General features: G+C 40.8%; 1 protein-coding gene across 2 annotated transcripts in view; it reads left to right on the forward strand.

Moving 5' to 3' along the window:
* LOC140725163 (regulator of G-protein signaling 6-like) overlaps positions 1 to 16,292 on the forward strand; it is a 573,527-nt gene that overhangs the window by 510,460 nt on the left and 46,775 nt on the right. Inside the window, exons 9-14 of one of the 2 annotated variants that reach the window (XM_073040261.1) lie at positions 2,080 to 2,161; positions 4,178 to 4,252; positions 6,024 to 6,122; positions 6,464 to 6,525; positions 9,680 to 9,790; positions 13,786 to 13,911. In XM_073040261.1, the coding sequence (XP_072896362.1) occupies positions 2,080 to 2,161; positions 4,178 to 4,252; positions 6,024 to 6,122; positions 6,464 to 6,525; positions 9,680 to 9,790; positions 13,786 to 13,911 (555 nt within the window). The remainder of the gene's footprint in view (positions 1 to 2,079; positions 2,162 to 4,177; positions 4,253 to 6,023; positions 6,123 to 6,463; positions 6,526 to 9,679; positions 9,791 to 13,785; positions 13,912 to 16,292) is intronic. The other variant, XM_073040262.1, reaches the window with a different exon arrangement.

Raw genomic sequence — 16,292 nt, forward strand, 5'->3', positions numbered from 1 at the left:
TGGAATTGGAGGTTTCCAAGACTTTTACTGGGACTTAAAAATTAATTTGGTAAAGTGAGGGAATTCAGGAAGGACAATAACAAGAGTTATAAGTAGTATGCTAAATAAAGAGGCAAAACACAGGCAATCAGTAACTAAGGGCATAATATTGAAATATGTTAAAAGGACAAAATTAAAGACACTATATATAAATGCACACATTCACAATAAAGATGATGAATTGATGACACATAACAGTAAATCATTATGATATAATTGTTGTTGAGAAAACTTACAGCTGCAAAGCAACCAAAGCTAGTAGATGACTATTCAAAGTTATTCAACATCTATGAAGGACAGTCAAAAGTAAAAAGGAGGAAGGTGATGGATTTTGTCCTTGTAATCCAAGGTTCTTTTAGAAGTGAGGAAGGAGGCACAAAACTTCGGCTTCACGATTGTTTTACTAAGAATTGATAGAATGAAGGAAACAGAACAGATAGTGACAGGAAAAGCTAAGACTAAAGAATAGAGAAAGTATGAATAGTGTCTAGCATGGAACAGCTATATTCATAACCACAGAGAAGAAAATTCCATTCAAATCGATAGATAACAATAAACCAATTAGAGAATACTTATTCAATACTGCAGCAAAAAATAACCAATGAGAAAACACCTATTCACTTAATGAAGTACAGTTTCCATATTTATACTAGTATAGCAACTAGAGGCATATAAGAACTACTTAAAATGCAAGAAATGCAAGTAGATAATTAATTGTTAAACTGCAAAGAAAATGACAATTAAACAGTCAGATCCAACAAGGGGTAGCACTGTTAATGAGAGATGAGAACATTACAGTATTGAGAAGTGATCTTGGCTCAGCAGGTCATCATGTAGAATTAAACTCATTTTAAGTGGAGCTCAGATGCACCAAACTGTGATGGAAATTACTCGTAGACCACAAAATAGTAGTTGTCATGCCTGGCGTGGCATAAATCAGGAAATTAGAGATGGGTATAACAGGTATAACACAGTAATCGTGAGATCTTTGCTCCACATTGAGACTGGACAGGTCAAATAAGCAGTAATAACATGGAGGATGAATTCATGGCTATAAAAGTTTGTTTTCTAGATACCTAGAGGAACTGACTATGGAAAATGTATTTGAAACCTAGTCTACAACTGTTCGTGTTATAGGAAACGATTGATGGCCAATACATTATTAGAGCAGCATCCACAGAACATAAATACAACAAGGAGCAGGTCTTTCTCATCCAGCATCCCATACTATCAGTCTGGAAGAGAACATTTCCCAATCACAGCATATATGTTTATTCAATCTAACTTTTCTTGTGAATGAGAACTTCCATTGCTAGCTGTTCCATTGTGCATTACCTCCCACCTACATCTACTCCTTAATTTCGGGCAACGAAAAGGAGAAAAGCCCTTACCCTATTCCCATTGTATCTTCAACAGTCAAGGGATTCCTCAGATCTCACTAAATTGTATTTAAGACATTTCATATTGGCTACATTCTCCTCTAGAAAATGTCAAGTGACTTTTATTAGGAATAATAAACATTAATCTTATTTAAAGGTTAATTTGAGATATAGGTTTACTACCTTTGTGGACTTCAACTATACAAGACACTAGATTTATCATCAGCTAAGTTTTTCAAGAACAATAATAACACAGAAAATAATGGAGATATTCCACAGTCCAGGTAGAGGAGCAATGTTTTCATTTCAGGCAGATAATGTGTTGGATATTTCCTGTCTAGTGTAAATCCTGACCCCATTTATTTGGACTTGGGAAAACTGGGCACCATAAGTCCATAACGTAATGGATACTTGAGGGGAAGGACAATGTAGTGATGCAAATGGCATTTCAGTATAGAGAATAGAAAGGAGGTGGTTCACAAATAGGTACACTCTGACTTAATTTCATTACTCATCTCAGACAGAGTAGAAGATAATTTGTGAAGAAGAAACACTGTTGAACTTCAGTAACTGTTATTTTTGCAAGGATTAATTCCAACCGTGAAGTAACAGTCCTGCAAATGTAGTGTTTCCTTTGGAAGTTGATATCATTTTCCTTTAGAATTGACAGAAAGAAGGATAAAACGGAACGTAAGATCCTAGACAGTCAAGAAAGAGCATTCTGGGATGTCCACCGACCGGTTGTGAGTATATTTGAATTTTTACAAGAATTCCTTGAGTATTTGATGAAGTCACAATTCCAAGCTCTATACTACTAGCAAGGAGCCTCAGCTGAACTTCTTAATTATATCATAAATGTAGATGTGCTGTTTTTAGACCATAAATTAAGGTTGATGGAAATACATGGACGAAAAAAATCTGCAGATGCTGGAAATCCAAGGCAATGCACACAAAATGCTGGAGGAATTCAGCAGGTCAGGCAGTATCTATGGAAAAGAAAAAACAGTCAACTTTTGAGGCTGAAACCCCTCATCAGGATATGGATACATGGATAAAGATTTTAAATGTAAAGATAAATGTATGATTTAGGAGCAGGAGTTGAACACTTAAGTCCGTAAGATATAGAAGCAGAAGTAGGCCATTCGGTCCATCGCCATTCAATCATGGGCTGATCCAATTCTTCCAGTCATCCCCACTCCCCTGCCTTTTCCCCCATTGATGCCCTGGCTAATCAAGAACCTACCTATCTCTGTCTTAAATGCACCCAGTGACTTGGCCTCCACAGCGCTCGTGGCAACAAATTCCACAGCTTTACCACCCTCTGACTAAAGTAATTTCTCCACATCTCTGTTCTAAATGGACGTCCTTAAATCCTGAAGTTGTGCCCTCTTTCGCAAGACTCCCCTACCATGAGAAATAACTTTGCCATATCTAATCTGTTCAGGCCTTTTAACATTCTGCCCATCAAACCTGATCCACCATTCAATAAAATGGGAATTGATCTGACTGTAATCTCAGCTCCACATTGCTGCCCACCTCCAAAAATCTTTCACCTTTTCAAAAATCTGTCTACCTCTATTTTTAAAATATTCTCTAATACCATTTCCACTGCCTTTGAAGGAAGAGTTCCAAAGATTCAAGACTCTCTGGAAGAGGAGAAAAATCACCTAATTTCTGTTAAATAGGTGACCATTTGTTTTTAGAAAGTAACCCCTTTAGATTTCCTCCACGATCTAAGTGTAATTTTTTTTTTCTTGATATATTTTCCTTTCTTGTTGGCAGCTTGATGTTTATTTTTACAAGCTTTTTGTATGCCGCATGGCTCTGTGGTTGTACCCCCAATGGATTTCTTTTTTTCTCGCGCTTTTCTTGCTTAGTAGGGTTTTTTTTTATTCACAAAAATTTTCAATCCTTAAGATAATTTCTTTTTTTTTTGAGGCATTGTAAGTGTTGCTACTTCGATGTACTTGTGTTATTTTCGAATAATAATAATAAAAAGATTTGGAAAGAAAAGAAAGTAACCTCTAATTTTGGATTTTTCAACAAGAGGAAACATTTTCTCCACTTCCAACCCGTCAAGATTCCTCAGGTTCAAGTGAAGCTCCAATGCAATTAAATTATGTACTTTAGCTTATCTTCCGTCATCTGCAATTAGCTACTGTAACTTTGTCTTTGTGTACGTGCAGCAGGAGAGTTGGGTTGGGTAAGAGTTGACAGGAAAATGCAAGAGAGAAAATGTTTTAATATGGTTGGGTGCTTTATGGTCTGCATGGAAGTGGTGTGCCAAAAGGTCTGATTATATGTGGCTTGACTCTTATGCGAAGTCATATATTTTATTTCTATCTCTCAAAGTTCTTACCTCCATTGTGTAAGAATGTTGATACGTGGATATTTTACTCTGAAGGAATTTCAATCTAAATATGAGTGTCTTATTCCTTAATAATTTTGAGAACTCTTTTCATAATTTTGAAAATTACAATCAGATTGCTGTAATCACTCACATCTGACTTGGGTAAGAGAAAAATTCTGTTCCTATTTCAGATATCCAGCATCTACAGTCTGATTGATTCTCATATATGCATTATGGCTATTGGAGGGTACTGATATACATGCAAGGATTTGTCCCTCCAGATGTAGAAAGGATGAAAATTGTAAAGATATTGCTGGAAATTGAAATATAACTAGGAATGAAAAATCGAATGGTCATTGACTCTCACAAGACTTTTTACTAAAATTCTCCTTTGTTGTCCTTTCTGCAGCCTGGCTGTGTGAACACCACAGAAATGGACATCAGGAAATGTCGTAGGATGAAAAACCCCAACAATGTAAAAAAGGTGCGTTCAAACAGCCCGCTCATAATTTACTATGTAAAATTCTAATTAAACAAATCACTACATTTTTCCCGCCACTCGAGCATTCTTCATTCTGAACTGGAACAGGAACTTTGATTAGAAGCAGTCAGAACCCTATTGTACTGATAACTAGAACTACAACTACAAGAGCTTCCAAAATGACACTGTAATTTCTACTTAGCATCTGTTTTTATTCTTTATTGAAGCATGGAACTACTTATGTTCATAAATTAATTGCCTGTTTGTTATGGAATCTTCTATTTAGGATTTCCTCATCTTTGTGTGTGAATGTGTTTAAGTGCAAGTGAATGATGTGTTTGTATTGTTTTAATGGAAGCATTGATATGCAAATAGCATACAGTTTTGACAGAAACATTTGTCCATATTTCAACGACTCAAAGCACATTTATTATCAAAGAATGTATAAATTATACACCTTGAGAGCTGTCTGCTTACAAGCAGCCACAGTGTAAGAAACCCGAATAACTCAATTTTAAAAAAGAAAGACCAAACCATTCCACAGAGAAAGAGAGAACAAAAACACAAATCATGCAAACAATGGAAGCAAGCCAACAGTATTCTGAGTCCCCAGATCTGCCTCCGAAGCAGCTAGAGTAGGCCCAAGCCTCGGTCCCAGTTCATCACACCAGCAGGGCAAAAGTGGACAGCAACCAGATCCGTTCACAGCCTCGACACCACGGAGAAAGGAATGAACATACACAGGAGCGCGAGCAAAGCCAGCCTGACCCTCGCCAGTAATCAGGCTTTCAGTCTACCTGTGCTGGTGTTTAAATTGTCCAAGCAACAGGTAGTGCCTCATTGTAGGATCCAAACAACATCACCATGCTATGCTTGAGCCGGCCAGCCCAAAGCCATGGTCGATCTTACCAAATCAGCTCAGCGCTTGGAGCCAAGTCGAAACTCTTCCTCATCGACTCCTCTCCAAATCGCTCACGCCATCTCCAGCAGTGATACCAACTCCATCTGCCACCCCCGCTCGGGCATGTTGTGCCTCACAATGCTCCAGCACGGTTCATCCCCCAAACCAGCCTCGCCTCCACCTGCCTCCTCACTGTCTACAGCAATAGTTCACCACAATTCGCTTCAGGAAAGATGTTATAAGTAATGTTTTTAGTCAAATTTCTTGCCTTTCAGACTACCAGTGAAGCAGTTGCACGCCTTTGGTAGCACCATCTTAAACCGGAAACAACAGATGCACAAAATAGTGGGAAGAAATCTCTTGAGTTTTTTCAGATTCACTACAACTAAATCCAGACAGACATATAAAAAAATCTCTGGAAATAGTGGAAATAAGAATACTGAAGGATTGTATTGTGGATATACTCGGCAATTGGACATCCATAGGGTAAAGAATTATAAAACACCTGACAGAAGCTTTTTTAGGACTGAGTTTTGTTTAAAATGCTCTATGCAAAGGGGTTGGTCTGGCTCTCTTGCTGAATATAATCAAGTCAGAAATCAAAAGATTTTTTGATACTAATGGAATCGAGGGAGTCATAGTCAATATGATACATTGTTGGCAAAAAGTGAAAAATAAGCAATTGACTGTATGACTCCCTTGGCATGTTATGACATATTGCAAATGCACTAATCAGTTGTAAGCAGCAGGCTTTTGGAGATGCAATCTTAAGTCACGCTTTGAAATTCATAATTTTGAACAAAGTAGCACTCATTTTGTGACACAATTTGAAGATGAAATATTCGTGATTTGCGTTACTGTATTTTTTTTCAGTCAGTGTATGGGATTTCTGAAGATTCACAGACACACAGTCCTGCACATACAGTCACACCAGCAGCTAAGAAACCTGCAAAAGATGATCTGAAGAAACAGGTAACGTAAGTCTAGACAGAGCTGTTCTTGATTAATGCACATGTGGACACTCAGTCAGTTTCAGAATCTACATCTACCTGGCTCACCTGCCAACCTAATTTCTGAGCTCTCACAGAATGAACCTGCAAACTAACCTGAATGCTTTGCCAGAAGGTGATTTGTGATATGGCATTAATCAGGTTTGTCCCTCCAGCATAAAACAAAGTTTTATTTATTGATGCATACATTTTGGATTAGATGTACTGGATATATGGTCAGAATGTTGGCTTCAAGTATGTTATATGTGGTAGCTGGAACTGTACTAATGTGCTGTCTCAATGACTATTTCTTTCTACTTCCAGATAACATTTTTGAATATCCAGCTCGACAGACATTGTTTAAAAATGTCCAAAGTAGCGGAAAGGTAAGGGCTTTTCCCAGTAAGGTTCCTGCAAAAAAAAAGTCTGATCGGCTGATATTTTCAAAACAGTTCTGAAAAGAGAATAGTTATCTATAAATGCAGCTGAAAATTCAAGCGAAACTTATTTATCCCAGGGAGAAAGCAACTCTAGAACTTAATACCATAAAGAAAATAAGAAGAAACAGGATAAGGGAAGCACAGCGGCAGGGTTAACAGAGCTGCAACCTCACAGCACTAGAGCGGGGTTTAATCCTAGCCTCCAATGTCATTGTGATTAGCTTCCACATTCTGCCTGTAACTGTGTGGGTTACCTTTGAATGTTTCCTGTTTTGTCCCATATCTATAAAAATGTGAATTGGTAAGCTGATGAGCCACCATAAAATCTCCCCTAATGTGCAGATGCATGTTGGATTCTGGGGTGAGTTGATGGGAAAATGGGGAGAATAAAATGCATCTAGTGTAAATTGGTGCATTATGGTTGATATGGACTTGACGGACCGATGTCCTGCTTCCATCTTATACGGCTGAATAAGAAAGATTGTGAAAGGGTTAGTTGGGGATAAGTGGGAGAAAACTCATTTTGGCCATAAACAACAGTTGTCCCAATGCCAAAATTCTGTCCCTGATCACTCGTTCGTTATGTGCAGTGTCATGTGATGTGGGCGACATGTTCTTTCCATGACCATGATTGTTCTTGGCAATTTTTTCTACCAATCTGGTTTGCCATTGCTTCTGAGCATTGACTTTACAAGATGTGTGAATCCAGCCGTTATCAATATTCTTCAGAGATTATCTGCCTGGTGTCAATGGTTTGTGATATGCAGCAGCTGTTCATATGACATTCCTGCTCCCTTGGCATCACGTGATCCTGATCGGGGTGCTAAGCAGGTGCTGCACCTTGCCCAAGGGTGACCTGCAGGCCAGCGGAGGAAAGAAGCCTCCCTATACCTCCTTCGGTAGAGAGGCATCTCCGCCCCACCACTCATCTCTCCCTTAACACTGTGTGATTAACAACAAACCCTCATTATTCTTTTTCAAACTTGCTTTCCTTGCGAACAGTATATCAACACAGCCTTCCCAGCAGCAGTCAGGTGATGGGGTTGGGATGGGGTGGGGGGGAAGCCAAGTCATGGTTTGATCCCTGGACTGTGGTCCGATGGTGGAGATTGTGATGTATGGAGCCGGCCTGGGTCTCAGAGGGGTGATGTGCCGAGTGGCAATGGTTCAGATTGCCGTTTGCAAAGGTACTGAGTAAGATTATGATTAACAAAGGTTGCTGATGGTGTTGTTGTGGGCTGGCAGGCAGTGGGTTGCAGGAGGTGGAGGAGGAATTGATTTTCTATTCCTCCTGATTTATCATGCTCACCTCCCTGAGCTGAGAGCTGTTGACTCCGTTTCACTACTATCAATATCCAAATTAACACCAGCACCGATTGTGAGGCCTGATTTAAATGCTAATGAAGAGCCCCAATTATTAAAGACACACTATCCGTTCCAGTAAAAATGACAGACTCACCTGCAATAGTGTGCAGTTATATTTGCCGCTTTGTGTAGTTTTTCATTGACTCTATTGTATTTCTCTGTTCTACCATGAATGCCCACAAGAAAATAAATCTCATATACGTACTTCAATAATAAATTTACTATGAACATTTTTTGAACTTTGAACTTTGTCAAACTGTTGTTGATGCCGCCATACATATTCAATAATGTGTTATGGTAAAATAATATAAAAGCCTGAGAGGGTATGCCACTAGCCTCAAGCTATTGCACTGCCTGCTTTTCCAATTAGATGGAATATCCACCTCACAATCTACCTCACTATTGCCTCACCGTCTGCCTGAACCACACTTCCTCTGTAACTGTAACACTTCATTCTGTTATTGCTTTCCCCTGTACTACCGCAATATACTGATATGATCAGATGATTTATTTATGTATTTATTGAGATACAGCATGGAATAGGTCCTTACAGCTCTTCAAGGTACGCCACCTAACAATCTCCTGATTTAAACCGAGCCTAATTACGGGACAATTTACAATGTCCAATTAACCTATCAACCAGTATATCTTTGGACTGTGGGAGGAAACCCGAGCACCCAGAGGAAACCCACGTGGCAGGAATTGAACCCAGGTCACCTGGAGTGTAATGGTCTGTATGGATAGCATGTACAATAATATTTATCACTATATCTCAATACATGTGACAATAATAAACCAGTTTCCCTATTTACTTGTTTATATTCCAGAGCCCTTTGATAATTCCAGACCTTGGGCATTCTTAAGATTTTTATTTTACTCCTATTAATACTCAAACACATTTACTTGATGTATTTTTTACAGTCTATGTTGTGTATTGTGTTATAATTTTTTCAGTGAAGGCATAAACAAGTCAAGTCAAGTCACTTTTTATTGTCATTTCGACCATAACTGCTGGTACATAAATGAAAACGAGACATTTTTCAGGACTGTGGTGCTACATGAAACAATACAAAAGCTACACTGAACTATGTAAAAACAACACAGAAAAAACTACACTAGACTACAGACCTAGGACTGCATAAAGTGCACAAAACAGTGCAGTCATCACAATAAATAATAAACAAGACAATAGGCACAGTAAATTAAACTGAAAGGGAACAGGCATTCTGGATATCAGCTACAGCTCCATTCAGTCTGCAGTCATGACCCTGAGTTTCTTGGCCATTGTGGTTCCCCACCTATCCACGTTATTCTTCCTGCCTTAGACACACTGCTAATGAGATCCGACAGAAGCATCTGAGGCATGGCCTCATTGTTCAGCTTTAGATCACACCATTGCTGCTATATTTGGCTCTTCTTTCTATTCAAAGCTCCTCTGAAGAAGTTTATTTTTGTTTGCAACTTACTTGTTCCATTCCAACCACTTAATGACTTGCGCCATCAACCCTTTGCTGAGCCCTCCTCATCACTTCCCCATTCTCTTCTCCAGTTTTTGGATAAAACATGTTACGTCTCTAACTTATTCTAATTCCATTGACTCAAAAAGCGTATCTCTGTTTCTCTCCAAAGATGCTGCCTGACCTGCTGAGTATTTCCAACACATCCTGTTCTGATTTCAGACTTCATCAGTAATTCCTCCTTTGTACTAATGCTTTTCTGGTGTTTTGATTTTCAGTTTAGTCAGTTACACTGAGCAGTATTTCGAATATGATCCCCTCCTGACTCCACAAGATCCTCCAAATCCTTGGATCAGTGATGACAGCGCATTCTGGGACATGGAAGCCAGGTAACAAAGAAGGATTTGTTAACTAATGGCGAATGTAAAAAGATAAACTAACTTTCAGTTCATCATACCAATGCAAAGTGATTATTAGAAAGGGAATACGGGACATAATGGGTTACTGCTGTTCCCCCCCTGAGACCTGATGTGGGATCCAGTCCAGGGGTTACTGCAATCCTTTCAAAAGTGGGAGAGGTTAAAGATGCATACTTGTTAGAAACTCAAAATGTAAAACCATCTCTGTATGCAATATTCAAATAAGTTCAAGATGAAGATTTATTAGAAGATTTAACAAGATTCAAAATTTGTTTTTTTTAATTATATTTTCTCTCCATACTCTCCTTTGCAAGGAGAACTACATTTATTCTGCAATATGGCAGCCTATTTCACCAGCCCATTGAAAAGAAGTTGCAGTTTACCTGCTTTGGGGTGTGCTTGTTGGATGCCCAGTTTGCTGAGATCATATGATCTAGGAAAAGAATTAAGCCATTTGGCTTGTTCAATCCTGGCTGACTTTTTTTTCAACCCCATTCTCCTGTCTTCTCCCTGTAACAGACTGTAGTTTGAATGTTAGCAATATACACTCAGTGCCACTTTGTTGGATACCTCCTGTACCAAATAAAGTGGCCACTGAGTGTACGTCCATGGTCTTCTTTTGCTGTAGCCCATCCACTTCAAAGTTCAATTTGTTGTGCATTCAAAGATGCTCTTCTGCACACTGCTGTTGTACCACATAGCTATTTGAGTTATTATCAGCTTGAACGAATCTGCCCATTCTCCTATAAAAAGTATACTTTTTATTTCTGCGATTTCCTTCGCATTTCTTGTTCAAGTGGCTGATAGTCACATCAGATACGATAGACCGACTCTCCTGAACATCAAGAAGATGGCATTTACCCACTAGGTGCTGCTTTTTCTACACTGGGATCCCCTGCTTCCATAATTAATGGCGACTCGCCTACTACACCACCGTTACCTCAGAAGTAGCATCGGAGGCGAGGGAGAAAGGCCAGCATCCTAGTGAGGTTGAGGTGGCGTGCTAATTAGCCACCACTCCCTAGCATACTCCTGGCCAACATTCAGTCCCTGGACAATAAGCTGTGCGAGCTGAGAGCCAGCGGGAAACAAACGAATGCAACATGAGTGAATCTGCAGATGCTGGAAATAAATGAAAACACAAAATGCTGGCAGAACTCAGCAGGCCAGACAGCATCTATGGGAGGAGGTAGTGATGACGTTTCGGGCCAGAACCCTTCATCAGGAATGCAATGTTTTGTGCTTCGTGGACACCTGTGACAGAGAAGATACAGGGTCATGCCATTGAGCCTTCTGGTTTCTCCCTGTTCCGGGCGAACGGGTCTAAAAACCTCTCTGGGAAGAGTAAATGAGGTGAGGTATGCTTCATGCTCAATGTCTGGTGCGGCCCCCAGAACGTGCATGCCCTCAAATCATTTTGTTCCCCAGATCTAGAGTACCTTGTGCTGCTGTATAGACCTTACACGCTGCCTAGGGAGTTAATGGCTGTTATTATCACAGCTGTGCATATTCCGCCACAGGTTGATACCAACCTAGCTCTCAACGAACTGTACGAGACCATCAGCACCCTGGAGACTGCACATAGAGCATCGCTGACTGAAGTCTCTCCAAAGTTTTGCCAACAAATCCAGGTGAGCACACGGGGAGATAGCATACTTGACTACTGCTACTCTCCCTTCTGCAATGCTTACAAAGCGTTCCTTCGCCCTCCATTTGGAAAATCAGATCACTTTTCCATCTTGTTGCTGCCAAAGTACAGGCAGAAGCTGAAACAGGAGGCAGCCACAGTTGAAACCATCCACTGTTGGTCTAACCAACCGGCCTCCATACTGCAGAACTGCTTTGATGACGTTGACTGGAATGTCTTCCTTGATGAGGATGGTCTCCAAGTTCACAGATGGGGTCATGAGTTTCATCCTAAAGTGCATTAAGGATGTGGTCCCCCAGAAATCGGTCAGGGTCTTCCCGAATCAGAAACCCTGGATCAGCGGTTCCGTGCGAGCAGAACTTACTGCACGACACAGAGCTTACATTGCCGGTAATCAGCAAGAGCTCAAGAAATGCAGCTACAGTCTGCGCAAAGTCACCAAGGCAGCAAAACAACAATACAGAGACAAGGTTCAGGCTCAACGTTCCACCAACAACACACACAGCTTACGGCGAGGTCTGCACACTACCACAGACTTCAAAGCTAAACACAGTGGAGTTTCCAACATCGATGCCTCTCTCCCAGATGAGCTAAATCTTTTTTACTCTCAACTCGATGTCGCCAACACTGAGCCCCTGAGGAGACCTGCAGATGCTGCGACCGGCAGCTTGATCATCCCCGAGGCCGAAGTACACAGGTGTTTCCAGCATGTGGACAGTCCCACGGCTGCGGGACCGGACAGCATCCCAGGGAGAGTACTCAGGATGTGCGCGGTACAACTGGCAGGTGTGTTTACAGACGTTTTCAATCTCTCCCTCTCCCAGTGTAGAGTGCCCTACTGCTTCAAATCATCCACCATTGTCCCTGCACCTAAGAAGACCAAGGTAACATGTCTGAACGATTAGCATCCTGTTGAACTCTCCTCAATAATAAGCAAATGCTTTGAAAGGCTGGTCAAGGATTACATCTGCAGCTTGCTACCACACACACTGGACCCCCTACAATTCGCCTACCGACACAACCGATCAACAGATAACCACAGCTCTACACACTGTCCTTTACACATCTAGAGCAGAGGAATGCTTACATGAGAATGATGTTGTTGGACTACAGTTCAACATTCAACAGCACAATTCCCTCCAGGTTCAACAAGAAGCTCAGAGACCTCGGCCTTCACCCTGCTTTGTGCAGCTGGATCCTGGACTTCCTGTCAGATCGCCGGCAGGTGGTATGAGCAGGTTCTCTCACCTCTGCCTCTCTGACCCTCAACACAGGTGCCCCTCAGGCCTGTGTACCCATGACAGTCACCACCCACAGCTCCAATCTGCTAATTAAATTTGCTGACGACAATACACTGACTGGCCTAATCTCAAATAATAATGAGGCAGCCTACAGAGAAGAAGTCATCACCCTGACACAGTGGTGTCAGGAAAACAACCTCTCCCTCAATTTTGCAAAAACAAAGTTGCTGGTTGTGGACTACAGGAGGAATGGAGACAGACTAACCCCTATAGACATAAGTAGATCTGGGGTTGAGAGGGGGAACAGCTTTAAGTTCCTTAGCATGAACATCATCGAGGATCTCACATAGTCTGTACGTATCGGCTGTGTGGTGAAAAAGGCACAACAGGGCATGTTTCATATCACATGGTTAAAGCAGTTTGGTATGGCCCCCCAAATTCTAAGAACTTTCTATAGGGGCATGATTGAGAGTATCCTGACTGGCTGCATTACTGCCTGGTATGGGAACTGTACTTCCTTCAATCACAGGACTCTGCAGAGAGTGGTGTGGACAGCCCAGCGCACTTGTGCCCCTATTCAGGACATTTACAGTGACGGGTGCGCAAAAAGGACCCGAAAGATCATTGGAGACCCAAGTCACCCCAACCAAAATGTTCCAGCTGTTACCATCCTGGAAACGGTACTGCAGCATAAAAGCCAGGACCAACAGGCTCCGGGACAGCTTCTTCCACCAGGCCATCAGACTGATTAATTCATGCTGAAGCTACTGTATTTCTATGTTATATTGACTATCCCGTTGTACATAATTATTATAAATTACTATAAATGCACATTGCACATTTGAACGGAGATGTAACGTAAAGACTTTTACCCCTCATGTATTTAAAGAATGTAAGTAATAAAGTCAATTCAATTCAATAATGACAAGTCATGGTATTGGTGCAACAGACTGAGATGTGGTGGCATATAAATACATATTCTTGCCTTAACTGCTTTGAAAGAATTCTTGGAAACAACAAACAAGATATTTTTATTTTCTGAAAAGATTTTCCTCTTCTTTTTCATGTACATTAAGCAAAGAGCCCAGCCAGCAACGTGTGAGGAGATGGGGATTCTCCTTTGATGAAGTGCTAAAGGACCCTGTAGGACGCGAACAATTCTTGAAGTTTCTGGAGTCTGAGTTCAGCTCCGAGAATCTGAGGTAAGGCGATCAGCCCTGTACTAAAGAATCTTTAATTGAGGAATCAGTCCATAGACTGGGGTGTATTTAAATGTATGTTTACATTTATGACAGAGAACAGCAGAAGACTATTTTACAATGGTATGAGGCTATGGAAAACATCTGCAGAAATAGTGATTGAAGCAAGCCTGTATCAGTGTCTTGAAATATTAGACATGGAGCTAAATGGAGGAGCAGGAACATCAATAATAAAAACAGAAAATGTTGGAAGCACACGGCAGATCAGGCTATATCTGTAGGAAGGGGAACCAGAATTAACGCTTAGGGTTGGAGACTTCATCAGAACAGGGAAGGAGACAGAAGAAACCTGTTAAACTGCAGTAAGGATAAAGGAGGGGTGATGCCTCTAGGATAAACCCCAGGGTGACCATTGGGATGAAGAAGGTTATCTGGTCAATGGGAACAGTTATTCAGTGAGAACATAGACTGCTGTGCAGGTCAGGCCGAGACCTCTCTTCCAGAGAGGTCAAACTTACGCTTCTCCTGGCAGATGATAGGGCACAATTGCTGTCAGTGGGATGAGTTAAGTATGACATGGGAGCAAAAGCAAGAAGGATACAGGACTGAAGGTGTTATATATGAATGCATGCAGTATATGGAATAAGGTAGATCATATTGTAGCGCAGTTAGAGATTGACAGGTATTATATTGTGGGCATCATTGAGTCATGGCTGAAAGATCATAGTTGTAAGTTTAACATCCAAGGATACACCTTATATCAAAATGACAGGCAATTAAGCAGAGGGGGTGGTGTGGCTCTGTTGGTAAAAAGTGAAATCAAACACTCGTAGAGGTGACGTAGGATTGGAAGATGTAGAATGTTTCTGTGTAGACTAGTAAAGAAACTGCAAGGGGAAAAAGACCATGATGGGAGTTGTATACAGGTCCCCAAGAAGTAGACAGGATGTGGGATATAAATTTCAACAGGAAATAGAAAAGGCACATAATAAGGACAATAGTCCTGAAGGATTTCGATATGCAGATGTATTGGGAAAATTAGGATGATGCTAGATTCCGAGAGAGGGAATTTGTAAAATGCCTGCGAGATGCCATTTTAGAGCAGCTTGTGGTTGAGCCCACTAGGGGAAAGGCAATTCTGGATTAAATGTTGTGTAATGAACCAGATTTGATTAGGGAGCTGAAGGTAAAGAAAATCTTAGAAGCCAATGATCATAATATGATAGAATTCACCCCGAAGTTTGAGAGGGAGAAGATAAAATCAGAAGTAACAATATTACAGAGGTGTCCATTTAGAACAGAGATGCAGAGAAATTTCTTTAGCCAGAGGGTGGTAAATTTGTGGAATTTGTTACCACAGGCAGCTGTGGAGGCCAGATTGTTGGGTATCTTTAAGGCAGAGCTTGATTGGACGTGACATCAAAGGTTACGGGGAGAATGCCGGAGAGTGGGGCTGAGGAGGGGGAAAAAGGATCAACCGTGATTGAATGGCAGAGCAGACTCAATGGACCAAATGGCCTAATTCTCCTGCTATGTCTTATGGTCTTACAGTGGGGAAAGGGAATTACAGAGGAATGAGGCTGGAGTTGGAGAGAGTTGATTGGATGGGGATAATGGCAGGGATGACAGCAAAATAGCAATGGCTGGAGTTTCTGTGGGTAATCTGGAAGTTTCTGGATAAATACATCCCAAAGGTGAAGTATTCTAAAGGGATGATAACACAACCATGGCTGACAAGGGAAGTCAAAGACAGCATTAAAGCAAAAGAGAGGGCATATAGTAGCAAAAATTAGTGGGAAGTTAGAAGATTGGGAAGCTTTTAAAAACCAACAGAATGCAACTAAAAAACCCATAAGGAGGAAAAGGAGGAAATATGAAGCTAAGCTAGCCAATAATATCAAAGAGGTTACCTACAGTTTTTTGACATATATGAACAGTAAAAGAGAGGTGAGAGTGGATATTGGACTGTTGGAAAATTACTCTGGAGAGATAATAATGGGAAACAAAGAAATAGACCAGATGAACTACACCTCAGAGGTCAGAAGGAGAAGTGATTGTATAGACATTAGTAATGATCTTTCAAGAATCACTAGATTCTGAAAATGAAAATTGCAAGTGTCACTCCATCTTTAAGTAGTGAAGGAAGCAGAAGAAAGGAAATTACAGTCCAGTTGGCCTAACTTCAGTGGTTGGAAAGATGTTCAAGTCCATTATTAAGGATGAGGTTTCAGGGTACTTGGAACCACATGTTAAAGCAGACCAAAGTCCTTAAACAGAAATCCTGTCTGATAAATCTGTTGGAATTCTATGAAAAAATAACAGGCAGAATAGAAAAAGGAGAGTCGATGGATCTTGTTTACTTCGATTTTCAGAAGGCCTTCGAC

Source organism: Hemitrygon akajei, chromosome 3 (genome assembly GCF_048418815.1).
Source record: "Hemitrygon akajei chromosome 3, sHemAka1.3, whole genome shotgun sequence".
In the NCBI taxonomy this organism is placed as follows: Eukaryota; Metazoa; Chordata; class Chondrichthyes; order Myliobatiformes; family Dasyatidae; genus Hemitrygon; species Hemitrygon akajei.